The sequence below is a fragment of the Bufo bufo genome, chromosome 2 (genome assembly GCF_905171765.1).
Source record: "Bufo bufo chromosome 2, aBufBuf1.1, whole genome shotgun sequence".
Classification (NCBI taxonomy): Eukaryota; Metazoa; Chordata; class Amphibia; order Anura; family Bufonidae; genus Bufo; species Bufo bufo.
In genome coordinates this window covers 794,077,104-794,101,683 of record NC_053390.1, presented here as the reverse complement: position 1 = coordinate 794,101,683, position 24,580 = coordinate 794,077,104, and the positions used below count along the sequence as shown (strand labels likewise).

The 24,580-nt window shown below is 47.4% G+C and overlaps 1 protein-coding gene across 1 annotated transcript in view; it reads left to right on the top strand.

The window, feature by feature from the left end:
* The window catches only part of IMMT (inner membrane mitochondrial protein), a 44,486-nt gene that overhangs the window by 15,498 nt on the left and 4,408 nt on the right, over positions 1–24,580 (top strand). Inside the window, 9 exon segments of the mRNA XM_040419279.1 lie at positions 999–1,069; positions 7,581–7,770; positions 14,128–14,224; positions 17,681–17,815; positions 18,470–18,589; positions 20,216–20,352; positions 20,480–20,583; positions 21,184–21,319; positions 21,539–21,668. Of these exon segments, the coding sequence (XP_040275213.1) occupies positions 999–1,069; positions 7,581–7,770; positions 14,128–14,224; positions 17,681–17,815; positions 18,470–18,589; positions 20,216–20,352; positions 20,480–20,583; positions 21,184–21,319; positions 21,539–21,668 (1,120 nt within the window).

Genomic DNA, 24,580 nt, shown 5'->3' with positions numbered 1-24,580 from the left:
CCACAGATGAATTTCATTCATGAAAAAGAATTATTAATAAAATCATTAAAAAAAATGTATTTTAAAAGTATTTGGGCAAAAAGGCAGTTTCGGTTTCGGTTTTCGGTCAAGGGCATCCTGAATTTTCGGTTTCGGGCCAGAATTTCCATTTCGGTGCACCCCTATTATTTTTTATTTGTTATGCCTGAAAAAAGTTATAAAAGAATGCACAAATTGTAAAAATCAAGATATCACACTATCGGCAAAAAAAATAAAATGCAATCGTCGAAAAAATAAAGTTGGGGTACTTGCATGCGACCGTATGTTTTTGGCCACGGATACAGGCCGTGTGCATGCTGCGTTTTTCACAGGCCCAATAGTAGAAATGCCTTTTCATGTCCACAAAACCGTCAAGAGGAGGACGTGTTCTATCATTTGCGAGACAGAGACACGGATGCGGACAGCACACACACAACATCCGTGTACGGGTTACTGTCTTTTATGGGTCCACAAAAAATGCGTATGTGATGACGAAGGAAAATCTGGTTGTGTGAATGAGGCCCCACTGGAGGTCAAAGAAGCCGTTGCAGCATTCTCTCAATCCCCTCATACACATGCAAGCTCGGCTTGGCTGAGTCTTCATGTGCTCTCCGCGGGGAGAGGGGAATAAGCCAGGGCTTCTCTTCAATGAGAAGATAAGATGGAGCATATTAAAGAGGACCTCTCCTGACATGTCCGATTTAGTAATTACAATCCTGGAGCATCTATTCTTATGACTTTTGTTCCATTCCTCTATTATTCCTACTAGAAGTTGTGAATGAATTACTAGCAGTTTGCAATGAAGGTCCAGATGGGCGTTACACCCTGCACAGTCTGACAACTGATTGGATAATGTTGTTACTAGTTTCATTGTAACTGTTCCTTCATGTTCTTAGGAATGACTTTATGAAATAAAACATCCTATGTGGCCAGGCCGGGTCATTTGTGACACTTTTTTTTTTTTTCTTTTTCTTTTGTAGGAATGTCTGTGTGTGAAGAAATCGCTCAACCCTCTGCGAGTGACAAGAGCTTATTCCACAGAGCCATCTGGGTATGGTGTTCACTGATTTATTTATTACCTGCTGTGTGGGCGCTCCGCGGGGGCGGAGCCCGGGACTAATGCAATACTCTAAGGCTACCGGCACACATTGCAGGTTACATGCAGATTCTTGTGCAGAAAAACCGCAGCCTAAGGGCTCATTCACACGACCGTGCCGTGTTTTGCGGTCTGCAAATTGCGGATGCCGCCCGTGTGCCTTCTGCGATTTACAGAACGGAACAGACGGCCCATTATAGAAATGCCTATTCTTGTCCGCAAAACGGACACGGAACAGAGCAACGTATATGGACACCACACGGAGTGCTGTCCGCATCTTTTGCGGCCCTCATTGAAGTGAATGGGTCCGCACCCAAGCTTGGATGCGGAACCAAACCACGGTCGTGTGAATGAGCCCTAATACAGTACAAGCAAAGTGAATGAGAGTAGATTCAATTGTGCAATTGTATTTATTTTGTGCTGATTTCACCCTTTGCAATGAAAGGATTAGATCTGCAGCAAATCTGCACTAAAAACCATGGGATTTGGTGCGAAAACGCAGAAATGTGTGTGGATTTTACCTGCACCCGTAGCCTAAAGGGGTTTTCTAAGATTCACCACTGATGACGTATACCAGGGCATGGGGGGGGGGGGTACTACCTGGGATTCTCATATTGGTGGCAGTGCATGTGGTTGATGGTGCTTCTCAGCCACGTGGAAAGTGGTTCTGAGCACTGCAGGGAATTATTATTTTATTCACTTATATAGTGGTTGGATATAGGAATTGTCACCGCTGGGGCTCATAATCTAAATTCTGGTATGTTTTTGGAGATGTTAAATGTGGACCCAGGACCCCAGAGCTGCAAGATAACAGTGGCAACCTTCCAGCCACCATGCTGCCCCAGGACAAGGTGGTCTCAGCATATGGTCTGCTGGCCGTTGGAGTCCAGGGGCCCAATATCAAAATCGTCAGTGGGGCGACACCCAGCACCCCTGCCGATCAGTTCTTTGAAGAGAACACAGTGCTTTGAACGAGTGCCGCCATCTCTTCATTGTTTACCTGCTTGCCGCGGTGAGCAGGTGTAATTACAGCTATGCCATCCCCATGGACTTCGATGGGACAGTGCCTTGCTGTGTAGGGCGGTACACGGAGAAGAGAAGGCAGCGCTCGTACAAACAGCTGATTGGTGGGGGTGTCGGCAGTCGGCCAATCTGATATTGATGACCGATCCTGAGGATAGGTCATCAATATAAAAAATGTTGGCACTAGTGCAGTGATGGCGATCCTTTTAGAGACCGAGTGCTGAAACTGCAACCCAAAACCCACCCAATGTGACCTGAATGCCAGTATAGTCTATCTTCCATGTGCTTTATCATTTAGCTATAATAACCTGCCTGCATTCAGTGCGCTGCCTGCGCTGTTCATAGCGCGCCCTGCGCTAATAAATGGCAGGAAAATTCTAAGGTATATTGGTACAACATAGACTTTTTCCAGGGTACGGGTGCCCACAGAGAGGGCTCTGAGTGCCGCCTCTGGCACCCCTGCCATAGTTTCGCCACCGCTGCCTTAGTGTGTGTGTCTGAAATTAGATTGTGATCTGCACTGGGGACAGAGCCTTGTGACAATCTCTGGACAGCGCTGTGAAATAATAACTGAACCCGGACATATCCCCTTCTTCACCCCGGGCAGCCCCTCTAAGTGGAGCGTCGGAGCAGCATCCATGATGTACAGAGTCTCTGTATGGGAATGCTAGGGGGAGGCTTCTGCCTAGCAGTGAGCCCAGTGACGTCACTAATGGGCGGGCTTTAGCGCTTTCCTAAGCTGTTTTACAGTGGCCACTGTATATTACTAGCTGCCCATAGGCGTTAGTAAACAATTGGCGCTAATGTCTGGTGGTTTACTGTGGCTGATCATTTGCTTCCTGACACTGCACTCCAAAAATGGCCGCCGCTGGGGGGGTCCCTTCCATCAGGGAAGAGATGGACCAGCTAGTGTCCCTGTCTATCCCCACTGTGTGTCCCAAAGTGAATGGAGCCCGCTGATGGACGGGACCCTCCAGCGGCGACCATTTTTGGAGTGCGGTGTCAGGAAGCAGCCGTTGCTCCCCTATCATTAGATGGATGCTAGTGATGTGTAGTGGCCAGCCCCTTTACCACCCTGTTAGACCAGAGATCGGCAATCCAGCTGTTGTGAAACTACAACTCCCAGCATGCTCCTTTCACTCCTGTGGGAGTTCAGAGAACAGCCGAGCAAGTGTGCATGATGGGAGATGTAGTTTGACAACGCCTGGAGTGCTGGTGGTTGCTGACCCCTGTGTTAGACCATCGCTGTCAAGCCCTGCAGGACCTGTAAAAAAAAAAAATAATAATCTAAAAATTCTGTTGAGATGAAACATGACCCAATTTAAAGGGGTTCTCCAGAAATAGTGATTAGTGCCCACACCCTGCCTTCAAAAAAAGAAGATTCATACCTGCTCCCCACCACCCCGCTCCTCTGCTGTGTCCATGTTCCAGTCCGCGGCTTGTTTTCTCCCGGCGCTGCATGGGCACGGTCATGGTCACATGCTCCACCGCAGCCAATGACTGGCTTCAGCTGTATGTGGTGCTTCTGGCCAGTCATTGGCTGTAGTGGAGCATGTGACCATGCAGCGCCGTGAGAAAACAAGCCGGGGACTGGAATCTTGTTTTTGGAGGCAGGCTGTGGGCACTTGCTAAAATAATCAAAATAGTCTGTATTTTTGTGGAGAACCCCTTTAATTCCATGGGAACAATTCGGTCGTTAGATGTGGCCTACTGGTATTTTATGTGTAGGCATTTCTAGGAAGTGATATCACACTGCAAGAATACATAGTTGTCAGAATGAAGAACACCACCCCAAATATCTGGTTACCTGGAGTGGCGCTTTCTTTGTGGTATATGAAGCAGTGCTGGCGTGGTCTGCAGGGTTGTGTTTGTCCCCATATCTCAGCCGTGACGCACATTCCAGTGGTATCCAGCGCTGTTCAGGTCTGGGGCCGCTGTGTCCTTGACGGCGTGTCCCTTTATATGTAACCTGAAGCCTCTCTACAGTGTGAAGGTGAATCGTCTACAGTAAAGGCTTCATCTGACTGTAAATCATATCCCTAGCACTAATATCAGGCATGAGGCATACAGATGTAGCAAATGTTAAGTACACAGTTGCAGTACACTTTAAAGGGTTTGTCCCACGAAAAATATTCTCCAGTTTTCAAACCAGCACCTGGATCTGAATACTTTTGTAATTGCATGTAAGTCAAAATTTTGCGTAGACACCGAGTTATTCCATAAAATGTATCTGTGTAGCGCCACCTGCTGTCTGTTTTTTTTCTTCTTTCTTTGTCCTGCTCACTGAGATGGCCGCACATGCTCAGTTTCATCCTTCAGCTGCCCCCTGAGCTGTGATGGGGAGAACATGGACACGCCCCCTGAGCTGTGATGGGGAGAACATGGACACGCCCCCTGAGCTGTGATGGGGAGGGCATGGACACGCCCCCTGAGCTGTGACGGGGAGGGCATGGACACGCCCCCTGAGCTGTGACGGGGAGGGCATGGACACGCCCCCTGAGCTGTGACGGGGAGGGCATGGACACGCCCCCTGAGCTGTGACGGGGAGGGCATGGACACGCCCCCTGAGCTGTGACGGGGAGGGCATGGACACGCCCCCTGAGCTGTGACGGGGAGGGCATGGACACGCCCCCTGGGCTGTGACGGGGAGGGCATGGACACGCCCCCTGGGCTGTGACGGGGAGGGCATGGACACGCCCCCTGGGCTGTGACGGGGGGGGGCATGGACACGCCCCCTGGGCTGTGACGGGGAGGGCATGGACACGCCCCCTGGGCTGTGACGGGGAGGGCATGGACACGCCCCCTGGGCTGTGACGGGGAGGGCATGGACACGCCCCCTCGGCTGTGACGGGGAGGGCATGGACACGCCCCCTGGGCTGTGACGGGGAGGGCATGGACACGCCCCCTGGGCTGTGACGGGGAGGGCATGGACACGCCCCCTGGGCTGTGACGGGGAGGGCATGGACACGCCCCCTGGGCTGTGACGGGGAGGGCATGGACACGCCCCCTGGGCTGTGACGGGGAGGGCATGGACACGCCCCCTGGGCTGTGACGGGGAGGGCATGGACACGCCCCCTGGGCTGTGACGGGGAGGGCATGGACACGCCCCCTGGGCTGTGACGGGGAGGGCATGGACACGCCCCCTGGGCTGTGACGGGGAGGGCATGGACACGCCCCCTGGGCTGTGACGGGGAGGGCATGGACACGCCCCCTGGGCTGTGACGGGGAGGGCATGGACACGCCCCCTGGGCTGTGACGGGGAGGGCATGGACACGCCCCCTGGGCTGTGACGGGGAGGGCATGGACACGCCCCCTGGGCTGTGACGGGGAGGGCATGGACACGCCCCCTGGGCTGTGACGGGGAGGGCATGGACACGCCCCCTGGGCTGTGACGGGGAGGGCATGGACACGCCCCCTGGGCTGTGACGGGGAGGGCATGGACACGCCCCCTGGGCTGTGACGGGGAGGGCATGGACACGCCCCCTGGGCTGTGACGGGGAGGGCATGGACACGCCCCCTGGGCTGTGACGGGGAGGGCATGGACACGCCCCCTGGGCTGTGACGGGGAGGGCATGGACACGCCCCCTGGGCTGTGACGGGGAGGGCATGGACACGCCCCCTGGGCTGTGACGGGGAGGGCATGGACACGCCCCCTGGGCTGTGACGGGGAGGGCATGGACACGCCCCCTGGGCTGTGACGGGGAGGGCATGGACACGCCCCCTGGGCTGTGACGGGGAGGGCATGGACACGCCCCCTGGGCTGTGACGGGGAGGGCATGGACACGCCCCCTGGGCTGTGACGGGGAGGGCATGGACACGCCCCCTGGGCTGTGACGGGGAGGGCATGGACACGCCCCCTGGGCTGTGACGGGGAGGGCATGGACACGCCCCCTGGGCTGTGACGGGGAGGGCATGGACACGCCCCCTGGGCTGTGACGGGGAGGGCATGGACACGCCCCCTGGGCTGCATCAGAAAAGACACTCCCCCTGAGCTGTCAGCTGGATATAAATCTAGCAGAGCAGTGAATGGGGAGATCTCCGGACCCATGTGAGGTACAGGGCTGGTTCTAGCTTTGTTATAAGGAGGTTGTCATGTACTATATGATGTCTGATTTTAATTTTTTACATTAGTCATGAGATAACTCCTTTAAAGGGTTGTCCATTTGTCTATCCTCAAAATAGGCCATCTGTATCTGTTCAGCGACCCCCTGCACCGCCACCCATCAGCTGTTCTGAAGTAGCTTTGGCGCCAGAACTACACCGCACTGTCCATTGTGTAGCGGACTGATCAGGTTACTGCAGCATTGCTTCCATTGCAGTGGGCTGAGCCGCGTTCAGGCCAGTGATGGTAGTCATGATTTCACTGGCCTGCGGGAAACGGCAAGAAGGCTGCGGTGCTACTGTGAGCGCCTCTGCCTTCTCAAACAGCTGTTCGTGGGGCTGTCGGACCCCCACTGATCAGATACTGATGATCTACCCAAAGAATAGGGCATTTAGTAATAAAAAGGTGTAGAACCCCTTTAAATGGAACCTGTCATCAACTTTATGCTGACCTCACAGGGCAGCCTAAAATAGTGACAGAAATGCTGATCTCAGCGGTGTGTGACTCATCAGCTAAAAGTAAGTGGATGCCGAGAACCAACCTCACAATCATTGCAGACTGGGCCTGGAAAAGAGTCCCGGCCACCTGAGAAGAGTCCTGGTTATTCATGAAGTCCTGCTCTCCCGCCCACCTGCTGATGGCTGACAGTCTTCTACCGAGTTTTCTCTCTTTCTCTCTAGGAGAGAACTGCCAATCATCAGCAGATGGGCGAGAGAGGAGATTATGAATAACCAGGACTCATCTCAGGTAGATTTGACTCTTTTCAAGGCCTGGTCTGCGGCAACCACTTACTTTTAGCTGACATCAGCATTTCTGTCACTATTTTATGCTGCCCTCAGTAAGGTCAGCATAAAGTTGATGACGGGTTCCCTTTAATAAACGGTGTAGACTAAAATCAATAAATCTTAACGTGATTTTGCCGTACAAATAATTTATGGGGCACTGACGGTTTCCATTAGGTAGGTACTGCAAATGTGCTTACACATGGGACCAGGTACTCCTCATCTGGGAGTGGTGGTCCGGCCCCATGAATCAAACCTTTGCATTATCAGTTGAATGTTTTACACATTTTTGTAATAAGGAAATGATTTGCTTGTAGTCAGAGGGAGTAAACTGGTTTATTTCTGGAGGATCTTTCAAAAATGCCCTTGAAATATAAGTATCTGCATCGTCCTCATGTATGAAATCCTTTGCATGCCTCTCGTAGGGTGCGTGTACTCTAAGGGTGGTCACCAAGATGGCAACAGAAGCCCAGGCTGACACAAGAGATGCAGGTCCAGACTTAGTGGTTCCGCTGTGTGTATACTTCTCCTTATGCAGTAAGTGTGTGTTTTCTTGCAGGTCTTCTGCTGGGAAGATCATTGCTGCGGGGCTCCTCTTCGCTGGTGGTGGTGTCGGGGGCACCGTACTCTACGCCAACTGGGATCCCAGGTTCCGGGAAAATGTGGAGAAGTCTGTTCCTTATTCTGACAAACTCTTTGAGCTGGCTCTAGGGCCTGCACCATATAACCTCCCAGTGCCAAAGAAACCAGTAAGTTGGGTGTCTCTGACCTAAAAGGAACTTTTCCATAGGATAGACCAGGGATCGACAACCTCCGACTCTCCAGCTGTTCTGAAACTACAACTCCCAGAATCCTCCAAGTACATTTTAATGCTGGGCGTTGTAGTTTCTCAGCGCCTGGAGTGCCGAAGGTTGCTGACCCCGGTGATGGACCATTAATCTGTCTTTGGTAGGAGTCAGAGCCCCACCGGAAAAAGTGGGCGTACCACACAGTGGAGCATCCATTACTGCAGCCATGTGTGGATAGCTGTGTTTGATAAAGCAGCCTAAGGGTCCATTCACACGTCCGTAGTGTATTGCGGATCCGGCCGGCACCCCCATAGAACTGCCTATTCTTGTCCGCAATTGCGGGGCCGCGCTCCGGAAATGCGGACAGCACACTGTGTGCTGTCCGCATCTTTTCCGGCCCCATAGAGAATGATTGGGTCCCGATTTGTTCCGCAACATTGCGTGACGGATCCGGACCCATTCTACGGACCTGTGAATGGGGCTGTGCTGGAGGTGTCACTTTGTGGGGAACAACACTGGAGGGGCCACAGTACTGAGTCAATGCAGCGGCCCCTTCATTCTCTAGCAATGTTTCATTATTTTCCAAGATTTCAAGGGGTTGTCCAGGATTTTATTTTACTGATGATCAATCCTATCCTCAATGTAGACCATAAATATCTCATTGGCAGTGCCCCCCCCCCCCCCATGCCAGTCAGCTGTTTTGGTGTAGCTTTGGTGCCAGAACTACACAGCTTCATCCTTTGTGTAGCAGACAGAGCTGGTTACTGCAGTGCCGCTCCTTTTCAGTTCTGTGGTGACCATCTCCGTCCACTGCTCCTCCAACCAGATATTGATGGTCTGTCCTGAGGACAGGTCACCAGTAGTAAGATCCTGAAGGACCCCTTTAAGCATATCTATGCTGCACCTAAGAAAATACTAAATCATGTAATAGAGACCATGTAAAATGTAGAGCAGATAACCAGTGGCACTACACCAAACCTAAAATTGTCAGGATGCGACTGCCGAGGAGTGGTGCCTCACGGAGGTGCTCAGCTTGTAGCTGCAGTGAGCATATGTGATAAAAAGAAAAAGAAAACAAAACGAGCGGCACTCACCGTTGATAGGCAGGTAAACTTTATTCCATGGCAGGAGGGGGGTGCAAGGGTTGCAGATACAGCAGCAGGTAAGCAACAGCCGTTTCGCGCGTGTATGCGCTTCTTCTGGCTTTCCAACACTGAAGAGGTCACGGCACCTTCTTATAGTGCACAGGAAGCCGCATCATCGCAGTAATTTGCTTAATTACTAAGTAATCAACACCTGGCCTCTCAAGAGGGAGGGCAGGGATTACAGTCAGGCGGGACCTCTTCAATGATGTAAGGTGCATATGTGAACATACATAAACCAATAAGAACAAATCAAATTACGAAAATACAATAAGCAAGAGTGGTTCATTACAAAAATACGCTCATATCTATTTTTTCATTTAGTCCCAGCGGACCCAATGCATCCGTGCGTAGGATCCATATAGTTTCTCTTCTCAGAAGCTCCCTTTCTCTGTCACCACCTCTTTCAGTGCGGTTAACTACTTCAAGGCCAGCAAAAGTCAGCACATTGGGATTTCCACTATGTGCCTTATTCACATGATCTATTAACCGCGGAACACCCTTTCCTGTTTTTAAGGAGTTTAGGTGTTCGCGGAATCTTTCAAATAAGCAGCGGATAGTTTTTCCGATGTAGAAGCGTCCGCATCTACATAAAATTATATAAACCACAAATTTGCTGCGGCAGGTAATAAGTGGAAAAACCCTATGTTCTATCCCTGCAACAGAGATCACTTGTAATTGGGAATTGAAGCTGCAGAAGGAACAGTTTCTGCAACTCCTATTCCCTTTTGGTCTCTGTTCAGACAGCCATGTGAGACGTTTTTTCCTGAAATGGCTAGTTACCACTTGATCGCGTATAGTATGGCATCTTCTAAACGCTATCACTGGTTTCATATCTTTCAATTGTTTTAGGGAATCGTCCCTCACTAGGATACTCCAATTTTTCTTTATGACCTGTTTTATCTTATCGGCCATAGGACTGAATTTAAAGGAAAAGGCGAAGGGTGGGGGCCCTTTTATTGAGGGTTTACCCTCCCTTACTTCTGTCTGATGTACTTGTGACGCTTTTGTCATAGCTTGATTCAACAAGTCTGGGGGATACCCTCTACGTCTCAGCCTAGCGCGCAGATCCTGCGCCTGTTTATCATAACTCATTGAGGTGGTATTTATACGCGCAAGTCTTCTGAATTGGCCATATGGCACTGATTGTTTTACTGTGCTTGGGTGATAGCTGGAGAAATGGAGGAGGGAGTTGGCGGCGGTCGGCTTGCGAAAACCTTCCGTCACCAACTCCCCCTCCACCACTGATACCACTACATCCAGAAACTCGATTTTATTGCCCCCAAACTGGTAAGTAAATCGCATGTTCATGTCATTCTGTGTATTCAAGTAATCCACGAAAGCCCGGAAATGCGCCTCGTCGCTGGACCATATGATGAAAACATCATCCACGAATCTGTAATAGGCATGCATATATTTCAGAAATGGATTAAAACTCGAGTACACAAAACGGTCTTCGAACCGGGCCAGGTACAGATTGGCAAAAGTACACGCCACTGGGGTCCCCATCGCGGTACCGACCCTTTGTTTATACCAGGAATCTCCGAACATAAAGGCATTGTTAGTGAGAATTAGTTTCAGGCCTTCCGTGATGAACATCTTGAAGTCCTCACTTCTATCTGTATTCTGTAGGACTTCCATCACTGCCTCAATGCCCTTATCCTGAGGGATCCGGGTATAGAGACTCTCCACATCGAGGGACACGAGTCGGAACTCCTCCTGCCACTGAATATCGGTCAGTGACCGGAGGAGGTCCGACGTGTCCCTCAAATGTGAGGGTATCATCTTAACGATAGGTCTCAACAGCCAGTCTATGTACCTGGACACCGGTTCGGTCACTGACCCAGTCCCGGAGACAATAGGTCGCCCAGGGGGCTGGGTCAGTGACTTGTGTATTTTAGGCAAAAAATACCAGGTGGGGCGTCTCGGAAAAATCGGAAGCAGTTTTTTCTGCCTGCTGGCGTGGTACTACATTTTTCTCTACGTATGTATGTAAAAAACTGCGCAGAATATTTTGGATTTTCCAAGTGGGATCAGTACACAATTTCTCATACACCTGTCTGTCATCCAATTGTCTAAGTGCTTCGGAAACCTAGTAAGACTTGCTCAGTATCACTATATTACCCCCCTTGTCCGCCGGCTTCACCACTAGATCCTCTCTATTTTTCAGCCACTTTAAGGCTTTTTTCTCTGCATCTGTGAGATTATTTTCAGCACGGGGATATACCAAAGCCTTAACCTCCTCCAACACTCTTTGCTGGAAGAGGTCAATGCTAGAGCCGGCGGGCAAGGGGGGACAATAGGTGGAGCGAATGCCCCGCTGTAAACGCAGGGCATTCAATATCCTGTGCCTGATCCCTCAACACGGAATCTGTCAAGGCCTCAAGGCAAGAGATTTCTTCATCGCTAAAGTTAGCATTGATGCTGAAACCTAGAGGGCCGATACTCATAGGTCGTTCCCCTTCAAGGTGGATAGGAGGTATTTTGGGAGCTATAGGGTTCTCATATATTCTTTTAAGGTTAAGTTTTCTGGTGGCTTTAAATAGGTCTATCTCGAATTGTACTGGATCGAACTGTTCCGTGAGACTGTAATTGAGGCCCTTATTGAGCACGCGTTCACAGTCCCGGGGCAATTCGATCCCGGACAAATTAACCACCAGGGTCTCCTCACTGACAGGTTCCTCCTCTATCGTTTCCAGGATACCTGTTTGCGTTTGTAACCTTGCTTCCCTATATTTTTGTTTTTGTTTCTTACTATTCCCTCTTCCCCTTCTAGTGCCCTGTCTAAAGGGCTCATGTCCATAGAAGAGTTGTCGGTATCATCATGGGCACTAGAGTCCGAATCTGATGTCCAGTAGTCGCTCTTCCTTCTTTTTGGACGTATCCTTGTCTGTTGTCTGTTGCCCCAGTTGAACATTTTGCCTGCGTCGTAATCTAGCTTATCACGTAAAAACTTGTCACGTTTATTTTCTTTTATGCTATTTTGTATTATGGTCAGTTTTTTATCCATTCGTTTCAAAAAGGCTTGCGATTGGCTGTCAGTATGGCGGGATGCCAAAACGGTCTTTGCTTTCTGTAATTCAGTTGTTATTTTAGCGTATTCTTTCTCGTTTTGTTTTAGCACTGTGTCCATAATGGTGAGGGAAAATTCCTGGTGGATCCGATGCCATTCAGTGACAAAAAGTGGGTCCTCTTGAAACTGGGATATTTCCTTGAAAATTCTTAAACCTCTTGGCACTCTTTTGCTTTCCTGGTAGGATTTAAGCGAGCTGACTGTCCAATAAATACGGACTTCTTTTGCAGCCATTTGTATCACTTTTCCCTCCAGAGCTTTTGTGCTGAGTATTTCGTAAATATCTTTTTGGTTGCACTGCAAGAAATATGCGTCTGCCCCTCTCTGCCTTCCATTACTCCCGGTTTAAGTTCAGACTCTGCTGAACTGTCCATCATATTTGGTACAGAACCAATTTGATTCCATAGGAGTAGGTTGCGTGTGTGCTCTACCGGAGCCAATAAGGAGCAAAGTTCAAAAAGTTCAATGTAAAATGTAGAGCAGATAACCAGTGGCATACACCAAACCTAAAATTGTCAGGATGCGACTGCCGAGGAGTGGTGCCTCACGGAGGTGCTCAGCTTGTAGCTGCAGTGAGCATATGTGATAAAAAGAAAAAGAAAACAAAACGAGCGGCACTCACCGTTGATAGGCAGGTAAACTTTAAACTGACTTTTGCTGGCCTTGAAGTAGTTAACCGCACTGAAAGAGGTGGTGACAGAGAAAGGGAGCTTCTGAGAAGAGAAACTATATGGATCCTACGCACGGATGCATTGGGTCCGCTGGGACTAAATGAAAAAATAGATATGAGCGTATTTTTTTTTTTTTTTTTTTTTCCAAGAAAATTTTTTATTTTCAAAAGTAAGGACATATACAAAGACAATTCAGAAGCATTGCATATTTGTTACAAATATTTTCAGAAAACAGACATTTATGTCTATGAATACAGTAGAGACTCCAAACAAGGTTTGTCCTTCACTTTCAATTATTTTCCTGACCTTTCAAAATAACCCCCCCCTCCCCCACTCTGAGAAAACTCAATTGCCCCCCCCCCCCTACCCTATTCGAAACTAACTATCCTCCTGCCAAAACAATCGCCATACCTTTCGTCAGACATGGTTTAAAACAATGATGTCATCATATTAGTAACAATGTGGGTGTTTGTAGGAAACCTGTTATTGTGCCAATCGGCCTAGCGACCCTTTCAACTGCTCCTCCAAATACCATTTTGTCAAAGTGAAGGGTCTCATGATGTGTTCAATATCTGAGTCAGAGAAGAACTGTGTCAGAAAGCCTCTCCACCTCTTTAGAAATTTGCCTCCCTTTCCTTCCTTATGTTTCATAACATCCCCTCGCTCCAGATTCAGTAGTTCTCTAAGGCATGTTAATATGTCATCCCTTGAGGGGACCGAAGGCCGGAGCCAATGTTGTAAAATGCTCCTCTTAGTTACCATACAGAGTGCATGGAAAAGGGTCGGCAGTCTCCGCTCCAGAAGGACTCCATCCTTTAGCTCCTCCCAATAATGAAAGAGAAAGGTCAAAGGGTTCAACGGGACCGTCAAATTCCAACTATCCTTAGATATTTGTGCCACCTGATTCCACAGATCCTGTATGCGGGGGCACGACCAAAGACCATGAAATATGAGCGTATTTTTGTAATGAACCACTCTTGCTTATTGTATTTTCGTAATTTGATTTGTTCTTATTGGTTTATGTATGTTCACATATGCACCTTACATCATTGAAGAGGTCCCGCCTGACTGTAATCCCTGCCGTCCCTCTTGAGAGGCCAGGTGTTGATTACTTAGTAATTAAGCAAATTACTGCGATGATGCGGCTTCCTGTGCACTATAAGAAGGTGCCGTGACCTCTTCAGTGTTGGAAAGCCAGAAGAAGCGCATACACGCGCGAAACGGCTGTTGCTTACCTGCTGCTGTATCTGCAACCCTTGCACCCCCCTCCTGCCATGGAATAAAGTTACCTGCCTATCAACGGTGAGTGCCGCTCGTTTTGTTTTCTTTTTCTTTTTATCACATGTAATAGAGACCCACATGTCCTCCTTACCTAGCCTATGCTGCGCTCTCTAAAGGTAGTTTAGTATAATTTCTTTGATTTGTGTCCCAGGTAAAGGATTCTGGTCCATTAAAGATTTCTTCAGTGTCCAAACAACCTAAGAAGGAAAGTATTGAAGCACCACACGTGCCTGGTAAAAATGTGGAAGGTAAATGTCTTGTATGTGTGTGTGTGTGAAGAATCAAAGGGTTACTATTGAATAGTAGCTATTATCGCTCTCATTTTGAGGGCTATTCCTGCATTGTTATGTTGTGTTATGTGTTTTTTATACTTCTGTTAGGATTTTCTTTGTTACTATTGAGTTCATATATCAATATTTTATTAATATAGGTTTCCTTATACGACTGAAAGCTAATTTAATAATGGTGGCCAATACAAGTGGGATGCTATATTTTATTTTTAATAAATATATATATATATATATATATATATATTCTTTCATTGGAAGATCTTCAGCAGCAACCAATACTTTATTGTTATAAGCGTTTTTTCACATTGCAATTTATGGTATACTAAACATACTCATATTATATATTTCTTATAATATTGTGAAAATTCCTATATTTGCTATCCTTCTTTGTAACATTGATAAGCATGTTTTGTTTATTTGTTTAAAAATTTAATAAAAAGAATTTTACAAGAATCAAAGGGGTTTACCTGACACATTGCGGGTCCTCCAGTGAATGGGAGGTTCTGTGCTGCAAACAGGACCCATTTGTTATAAATGAATGCACACTGCAGGATATAACTGTGACGGTCCTACTAAAGACAGAACATAAAGCACTATCCAAGCTCTAACTGCAACACTCTATACATAAATGAATACCCCAATTTGATATGATAAATATGAGGTTCTCAGCAATATATTTTGAAATATCTGTGCCCACCTACCACGGCAAGGTGACCCTTCTATATATACATACCTATCTCTATGCCAGTGGGCATCTACAGTCGTGGCCAAAAGTTTTGAGAATGACACAAATATGTAGTTTTCACAAAGTTTGCTGCTAAACTGCTTTTAGATCTTTGTTTCAGTTGTTTCTGTGATGTAGTGAAATATAATTACACGCACTTCATCACGTTTCAAAGGCTATTTATCGACAATTTACATGACATTTATGCAAAGAGTCAGTATTTGCAGTGTTGGCCCTTCTTTTTCAGGACCTCTGCAATTCGACTGGGCATGCTCTCAATCAACTTCTGGGACCAATTCCTGACTGATAGCAACCATTCTTTCATATTCACTTCTTCTGGAGTTTGTCAGAATTAGTGGGTTTTTGTTTGTCCACCCGCCTCTTGAGGATTGACCACAAGTTCTCAATGGGATTAAGATCTGGGGAGTTTCCAGGCCATGGACCCAAAATGTCAACGTTTTGGTCCCCGAGCCACTTAGTTATCACTTTTGCCTTATGGCACGGTGCTCCATCGTGCTGGAAAATGCATTGTTCTTCACCAAACTGTTGTTGGATTGTTGGAAGAAGTTGCTGTTGGAGGGTGTTTTGGTACCATTCTTTATTCATGGCTGTGTTTTTGGGCAAAATTGTGAGTGAGCCCACTCCCTTGGATGAGAAGCAACCCCACACATGAATGGTCTCAGGATGCTTTACTGTTGGCATGACACAGGACTGATGGTAACGCTCACCTTTTCTTCTCCGGACAAGCCTTTTTCCAGATGCCCCAAACAATCGGAAAGAGGCTTCATCGGAGAATATGACTTTGCCCCAGTCCTCAGCAGTCCATTCACCATACTTTCTGCAGAAGATCAATCTGTCCCTGATGTGTTGTTATTGGAGAGAAGTGGCTTCTTTGCTGCCATTCTTGACACCAGGCCATCTTCCCAAAGTCTTCGCCTCACTGTGCGTGCAGATGCGCTCACACCTGCCTGCTGCCATTCCTGAGAAAGCTCTGCACTGGTGGCACTCAGATCCCGCAGCTGAATGCCTCTTTAGGAGACGATCCTGGCGCTTGCGGACTTTCTTGGACGCCCTGAAGCCTTCTTAACAATAATTGAACCTCTTTCCTAGAAGTCTGATGATCCTATAAATTGTTGATTGAGGTGCAATCTTAGTACCCACAATATCCTGCCTGTGAAGCCATTTTTATGCAACCAATGATGGCTGCACGCGTTTCTTTGCAGGTCACCATGGTTAACATGGAAGAACAATGATTTCAAGCATCACCCTCCTTTTAACATGTCAAGTCTGCCATTTTAACCCAATCAGCCTGACATAATGATCTCCAGCCTTGTGCTCGTCAACATTCTCACCTGAGTTAACAAGACGATTACTGAAATGATCTCAGCAGGTCTTTTAATGACAGCAATGAAATGCAGTGGAAAGGTTTTTTTGGGATTAAGTTAATTTTCATGGCAAAGAAGGACTATGCAATTCATCTGATCACTCTTCATAACATTCTGGAGTATATGCAAATTGCTATTATAAAAACTTAAGCAGCAACTTTTCCAATTTCCAATATTTATGTAATTCTCAAAACTTTTGGCCACGACTGTACATTCAGACTCTGCACATAGGCTCTGTTGCTACGTGTTACCTCTACGTGCCTTTACCCCTTTCAGAAAATGTGATGTATTATTGTGTCACATGTCGGGTCTTTATAGATGGCTCCTGCTCCAAACAGCAGACACCTGGGCTTAATGTCCACGACTGGCAGTAATGCCAATCGCAGACATTTAACCCCGGAAGAGTGCACTTTCAACCGCCCATATTATTATTAAAATATTTTAAAAAAACATCCCATATGGTAAATGGCGTAACAAATATAAAAAAAATCAAAATGGCCGATTCTGCGTTTTTTTAGTCGTTTAACTCCCACAAAAATCTTTTTAAAAAGTGATCAAAGAGTCACAGACCTCAAAATGGTATCAATGAAAAGTACAGGTCACTTCACAGAAAATGAGCCCACACACAGCTCTGTACACACAACTGTGTAAAGTTAGAATATAGCAATTAAAAAAAAAAAAAAAAAAAAAAATTTTTCAAGTGTTTTTTTTTTTTTGAGTATTAAAAAGCAAGAAAAACTATACAAATATGGTATATTGTAAAAACAAAACCCATAAAACTGGCGGAATTGCATTTTTGTTTCCAATCGCACCACATTTGGAATTTTATTTCCAGCTTCCCACTTCATCCTATGCAATATTAAATGGTGCTATTAGAAAGTACCACATACGCCTATGAGAATGGGAAAATAAAAAAGCTATGGCTCCAAAAAGGCAGGGAGTAAAAATGGAAAGTCGCCTCGTTAGCAAGGGATTAAGCATCCAATGAGAGAGAGAGAGAGAGCAAAATCAGCTATATGTATCACCTAATCAAAAAGCACATGGGATGATAGGAGTGCATTCAGTCCCATTTGTTAACACGACTGGCATGTCCACGGAAATGTAGTTTCCCTTACGTCCTACCAGCAGCACAGATGGGGTTAACCCCCCCCCCCCCCCCCCCCCGACTGGTTAACCCCATCTGTGATGCTGTTAGGACTAAGGGAGAACAAATTAACGAATTTTAAGGTGCAATGAAATTGGGGGACAAAACATAATTTTTTCCCTTTATTCCAGTTTTTTAATTGCTGTATTTTTTCTTTGCAGCTTCATTGCACGTAGCACAGATCATATCTGCCACCGGTGATGCCGTTTCAGTCCCAGCGGCAGTGGTGCATGAAGAGGAGCTTCCCAAGGTATCCGAGACAGGAGAGCAGAAGACCAAACACCCAGCAGGTTCAGGTAAATGCACGACTTCTGGACCGAGATGGTGTACTGTATGTAGTCCATATAGGAACTGTAAGGCCTGCAGCAGCGTTGCCATCAGTTTACCCTATTGTGTGCTGCCAGCACAATGTCAGGATCAGGGCCTTCATGAAGTTGGTGCAAGGTCCTGGCTCTATATCCGGTGTGATAAACCTCACCTGGCCAATGGTCTTGCTGTGGCGGCAGCATGTGAGAAAGCTGGGCTTTAGCTTAGGCTTCATTCATGTCTCCAGTTTGTTAAATCCGGTAGTCTGGTCTGACAGAGGAACAGATTACTGGAGTTACTGTATCCGCCACTGCCGGGTCCCTATTTAATATAATGGGATTCTGTGGGTTTCCAGCTTAAATACCGACTTTCTGCTGGAGAAATACTGGTGCATGAATGGGAATGGGAATCCAGCGGTGTCCATCTGCCAGATACAGTGACTCTGGTAGTCTTTTTTTCCTCTGCCACGACAGACTACCGGATTTAAAAAACAGAGATGTGAATGATGCCCTAGGCTAGTACTCCTGGTGTCCAAAATGTGAGATGTGATCATTGCCCCTCGGGCCACTGCCTCCTTCTATCCTACAATCCGGATCTGAATCCCTCACCTCACCTTGCCGTCTTGTTTCTTCTCCCCCTCATAGAAGCAGAGCACTGTAAGGAGTGCGAGCATGAGGAATCTCACCACCTGAAGGAACGTCCTGCCGAGGAGGTGGCCGCGCGCCTCGTACAGCAGGAGAAAGAAGAGAAGGAAAAGATTGAGTGTAGGTCATCAGTGATTCCTCATCTTTGGGCTACATCGCAGCTTAGCTTACAAAGTTCTCTTGCGCTCCTATTTATTTCAGTGGAACACATGGGACTTTTTTTGTATGTGCTTGTCAGTACCTTCGTCGTCTTTGTTTCTGTTCTCCACCCTTGGTCCATGAATGTCATTGGATTCTCAGAAAACACCTTTAAAGGCCATCTACCCCTTGGGATGTTTGTCGTGATTGCATTTTACTCATTTTGTGCTAGTCTTTTTTTAATTGTTCTTCTATTCATCCATTTCCAAAAATACAGGGGGTTAAAAAATCAGTCTATTTGCAGTCCCTTTTCAAAACTGTCGGTTTTCCTTGAATCCTGTCATCTGATGGCTCACGTGCAGCTTTTATCTCAGAACTCCTGACCTCATAAAGGGAACCTGTCGGGTTAAACAGCTGCGGCCGCATGTTATAGAGCAGGAGGAGCTGAGCAGATCGATTTGTATAGTTTTATAGGAAAAAATTCAGTAAAACTTGTATTTTATTCATCTAAATTCCTGCTGATTTTGAGCTTTCAAGTCTGGGAGGCGGTCCTATCAGTGATTGACAGCTACGTCTGTATACACAGTCATAGAGGGAAGACTATGAATCACAGATAGGGCTGCCTCCTGGACGTCAAAGCTCCGAATGAGCAGGAATTTAAATTAATACATTGTTATACTGGATATTTTCCCTTTCAACTACATATCAATCTGCTCAGCTCCTCCTGCTCTATAGGATATCAGAGATTAGAGCTATATATGAGCCATCAGATGACTGGATTCAAAGCAAACAAAGTGACAGCTTGCAAATAGACAATTTTTTTTAAAACACTGTATCTCAGAATTGACTGAACATTTTAAATAAAGACCAACTGAACAATGATTTTTAGCCTAAAAATGAGTAAAATGTAATCATTAAAAAATTTCCCTAAAGGTGTCCATAGCCTTTAAAGGGGATGTCTCACTTCAGCAAGTGGCTTTTATCATGTAGAAAAAACTTCACACAAACCACTTGCTAATGTATTGTGATTGTCCATATTGCCTCCTTGGCTGGCTGGATTCATTTTCCCATCACATTATACACTGCTTGTTTCCATGGTTATGACCACCCTGCAATCCATCAGTGGTGGTCGTGCATGCACACTCTAGAAAAAAGCGTCGGCCTCTCTGGTGGCTGGGAACACGCGTAGGCAGGTACTTTTTCCTATAGTGTGCAAGCACGACCACCGCAGCTGGATTACAGGGTGGTTGTAACCATGGAAACAAGCAGTGTATATCCAGCCAGCAAAGGAGGCAATATGGGCACATATTAGCAAGTGCCTTGTATTAACTTTCACTACACGATAAAGGTGGTTTGCTGAAGAGAGGACACCCCTTTAATGATCTATTCATGTGGTGGAGATGGCTGAGCACTGTACTCCGTTATCTCTGGCAGTCCCATAGAGAATGGATGGAGCAGCAGGGCACACGCTGGGCCTGCCACTCCATCTCAGGATTGGTGGGGGTCCCAGAGCTCAGCCCCCGCCGACCGGTGGAAAACATGAAAACCTGGCTCAAGCCCTTTCATTATCATTCATATGTATTCATAGAAGCTGCCCTCTTTCCTCAGCTTTAGCAGTCTTACTAGAGGAAGCTCTGAGCAGTACTGCCCGCGTCACCCTCCAGGCCGTCACCGCCCAGGAGTCCGCTGTACAGGCTGTCAACTTTCATGCCCAGAAGCTGCGTGAAGCGATGGATGAAGCCCAAGTGAGTAGATGCCCGGCTCCGTCCCTCACCACGACGCAGTGTGCCAAGTCCTAAATGTCATGCCTTATGGATTTCGAGTTGCCGCTTTGCCCCTTACCGGTGATCACGATTTGCTTTTGCTTCTCAGGTGCCTGCTGAACAGAAGTCCTTGCAGTGGAGGGATTTGGAGGATGCCTTGAAGGTGCGCAGCAGAGCTGTGGATGAGGCGGCTGATGCTCTACTCAAAGCAAAGTTCGTATCAGCCTGTTCTACATAAGCCTATTGCTTCCAGTGCATGATCTTTATATATCTTGGACTTTATAGACCTGTAAATTATCTTACAAGATCCGCTCCATACACACACACACACACACACACACACACACACACAAGCCATATGAACCCAGTATAGTCACCTGCCTGTTTGCACAGTACATGGTTGGAAGGTGGATTTTACAAGAACAGTTCATTTGCATACAATTCTGGATCATCTACTATTCTACCTCTATCATGTGCCGTTCCTTTATTATTCCTGCTAGAAGTTATGAATGAATTACCAGTTGGGGGGAGGTTGTCCCTGCATAGTCTAACATCCAGTCAGTGGTGCCAGTGTCAGACTGGTAACACCCATCTGGACCTACATTGCAAACGACTAGTAATTCATTCATAACTTCTAGCAGGACTAACAGAGGGACGGCACATCATAGAGCCATACGAATAGATGCTTGTTATTACATGGGGAATGCATGAAGCTATTAAAGCAGTCATGTCAGGAGCGGTGACTGGTCCTCTTTAAGAGGCAAAGCATGCCCCCTGCTGGCACATCAGTGACTTTGACTTTATTTGCTTCAGGGAAGAGCTTGAGCGGATGCGGGGCGTTATTGATAACACCAAGAAGAACGCTGTCAACGGCGCCAAACCTCATATCATGTCTGCAGAGGAAAATTTGCATCGTATGATTGTGGACCTGGATAACGTTGTTAGAAAGGTAGCGGCTTGGTATACCAAATACATAAAACCTTCATGTATGCCTCTCAGAGACCCGTCTAAAGTGAAGCTTGTAGCACGTGGCCAGACTGCAGCGGCATGGGCACGTCTCCCTTTCCTGGGGCACTGCCCATACGTAGTATTTTCAGCATGCACTCGTTTCTATACCCATCCCTGATTACCATCATTATATGGCCTGACCTGTGTCCTGTTACCGTAGGTGCAGTCCGCTCAGTCCGAAGCGAAGATCGTGGCTCAGTACAATGAACTGGTGGCCGTCGCCCGAGAGAATTTCCAGAAGGAGCTCGACAGTATTACACCGGAAGTGCATCCGGGCTGGAAGGGGTTAAGTAAGTGTGCGCAGTATTCCTGTCTTTGGGAACTTAATGTTTGCGCCCCCGGTCAGTGCTGAGTGCTCGGCTGTCGTAGAATCGCACATCGTAAGCTGGCATCATAGAAATGTCTGACTTGCAGCGAGACGCTCTTCTAGGACGTATTCCCACCTTTACTTCCCTGCAGCACCACAACTAGAAATCGGAATGGACGCCAGTTTCTTCTACCCCCTTTAAACCTCACAAACCATAGCCATGTCGCCATCACCGTCGGGTACCCATCGTGTTTTAGTAAATACTTATATTCACAGAATTAGAATGTGGGAGCACCCTCTGTTATTCCTCCTCAAAATATACGAATAAATTGAGAGCTTGGCGTCGCCATTTCCCTTTTCAGTTGGACGAGTCTGTAATCTGTGCTGACTGTAGGAAGATATCCGAATAATGAATCAAGCAAAAAATGTCGGTGTGCTCTATTGGATGCTGTATGTAAAGAGCTTCTGTCCCCTGCAGTCCCAAACATACAGCACCCGACAACCTGTACGGCAGGACAGACGTACTAGGGAGCTATACAAACTACATGGGTTGCTGTATAGGCTACACCAGGCATGCTCAACCTGCGGCCCTCCAGCTGTTACAAAACTACAACTCCCAGCATGCCCGAATAGCCTACAGCAGGGCATTGTGGGAGTTGTAGTTTTACAACAGCTGGAGGGGCCGCAGGTTGAGCATGCCTGTACTTGGGACCTGAGGCCCTTACTGTCTGGGCCCTCAATGGGTTAATGGATTTTGTCCCTGTACGGGACATGTCTGGATTTCTGTGATGCCTCCTGTCAGACCTGACCCTGCTTCATGTGGCGGCTTTAAGCTTGGGTGTTGTTGGCTCAGCTGCTTGCCTGCCTTGCTACTCGCGGGAGGGTCCGACCTAATATCTGCTGGGAGAAACGTGGACCAATATGGGGGCTTCACCCGCCTGCTTCCTCGGAGAGAGGCGGCACCAGTCATGTCCGGCAGCCGCTCATCCCTGTACAATCGGCCACGCCAGTCATTCATGTTTAAAGGGTATTTTGCTAGGATCGGCCTCAAAGTGATGGAATACCCCTCTAACAGAGGAGCCAGGGATGATGGGTGCCAGCTATCTGTTTTCTCTGACCAGCTTTGGCGGGCACATACATAAATGATGAAAGATGACATTTACTCTGCTGAGCTGCGTGCCCCTCTCTGTATGATCGGGGGCTGGTGTGTGCCTAGAGCTTCCGTCTGAGCCTTTCAGCCATGTCTTATTTCCCTTGGATACGAAAGTATATAAGATAATCACATAGTTAGGGCTCCTGCACATGACTGTATCCGTTTTTGCGGTCCGCAAAACACTGATACCGGCCAAGAGCCTGCCGACATTTTAATATATTTTTTTTGTAATCCTTCAGAAATGTCCTATCCTTGTCCGCAAAACGGACAAGAATAGGACATGTTCTGTTCTTTTGCCGGGTCGCGGAATTGACGTATGGATGCGGACCGGAACTACGGCCGCGTGCATGAGCCCTTATATGAAGTCTCGCCTGCATCCAGCGCTGTCTACAGTGACTATACACTCAGGGGAGGGAGCCTTGGAATAAGGGCAGTACCTGTATCCACCATGTGGTGGCAGCAGATGTTATCCCGTCCTCACAACCAGGGTACTTTCACACTCGCGTTAGAAGAATCCGCCAGGCAGTTCCCTTTCCAGAACTGCCTGCCGGATCCGGAAATCCGTGTGCAAACGGATATCGTTTGTTTCCGGATCCGTCTGACAAATGCAATGCAATACCGGATTCGTCTCTCCGGTGTCTTCTGGAAAAACAGATCCGGTATTTTATCTTTTTCGCAGATTTAAAGGTCTGCACATGTGCAGATCGGGAAACCGGATCCGTTTGTCCGGAACACTTGGTACCGGATCCGGCATTAATACATTTCAATGGAAATTAAAGCATGCTGTGGTATATTCTCCGGTCAAATACCGTAAAAGGGACTGAATCTGAAGACCTCCTGAACGGATTGCTCTCCATTCAGAATGCATTGGGACAAAACTGAAGCGTTTTTTCCCAGTATTGAGCCCCTAGGACGTAACTCAATACCGGAAAACTTTAACGCTAGTGTGAAAGTGCCCTTATAATAGAAGTGAATATTGTGTCATGTGACGTGAAATGCATGCTTTTTTTTGCACGTTTCCCCCTGGTTCTGTGTGTCCGGTGTTACTAGGATATAACCGCATGGTGCATGCTGGGGCCTGCAGTGAGGATAGATGTGGGTGGGTGGGTAGCAGCCTGCGGATGGGGAGATGGTGGGGGTTGGGGTGTTTGTTCTGTAATAGTGTCACCAATAAACAAGGATAAAATCACAGGAGGGCCTTGATGTGCCAAGTGGCCGTGCTACTGCTGCAGAAATGGCTTTTTTTATTTTTTATTTGTGCGATGGTTGCAAGGTCACTTACATAGGGGACAACTCTAAAGTAGCGGGAAGTAATAATAAGGAGACTCGCAGACATCCTTGTGAAGCCCTAGCCTTGAACAGGATCTGTCTTCTCCTTCGACATGATTTTATTCCACATAAAACATTTTGGAGCAGCTCTCCTCCGTCGTCCCTCAGAAATGTGTGAATAATTGGACATCTGGGCGCTGCCGTTGTACAGACGCGCCCCCGCTGACATGGCTTACCGGCTCATTCACACATTTCCAGGCGGAGCAAGAGAGGGACGGCAGAGAGTTCTAAGAAAGCTGCTCGAGAAGTAATATTTTATTTGGAATACAAGTCTGTACTAAAAGAGACCCGTCCGGACCCCCTGCATTTACTGTATGTGTTTGGTGTTTCTATTGGTTTTGTACGCCGGCTTCTTTACTATGGCGCTCTCTGCGCTCAGCCTCCAGCAGACCTCCCGGTGCACGCTCATTCCA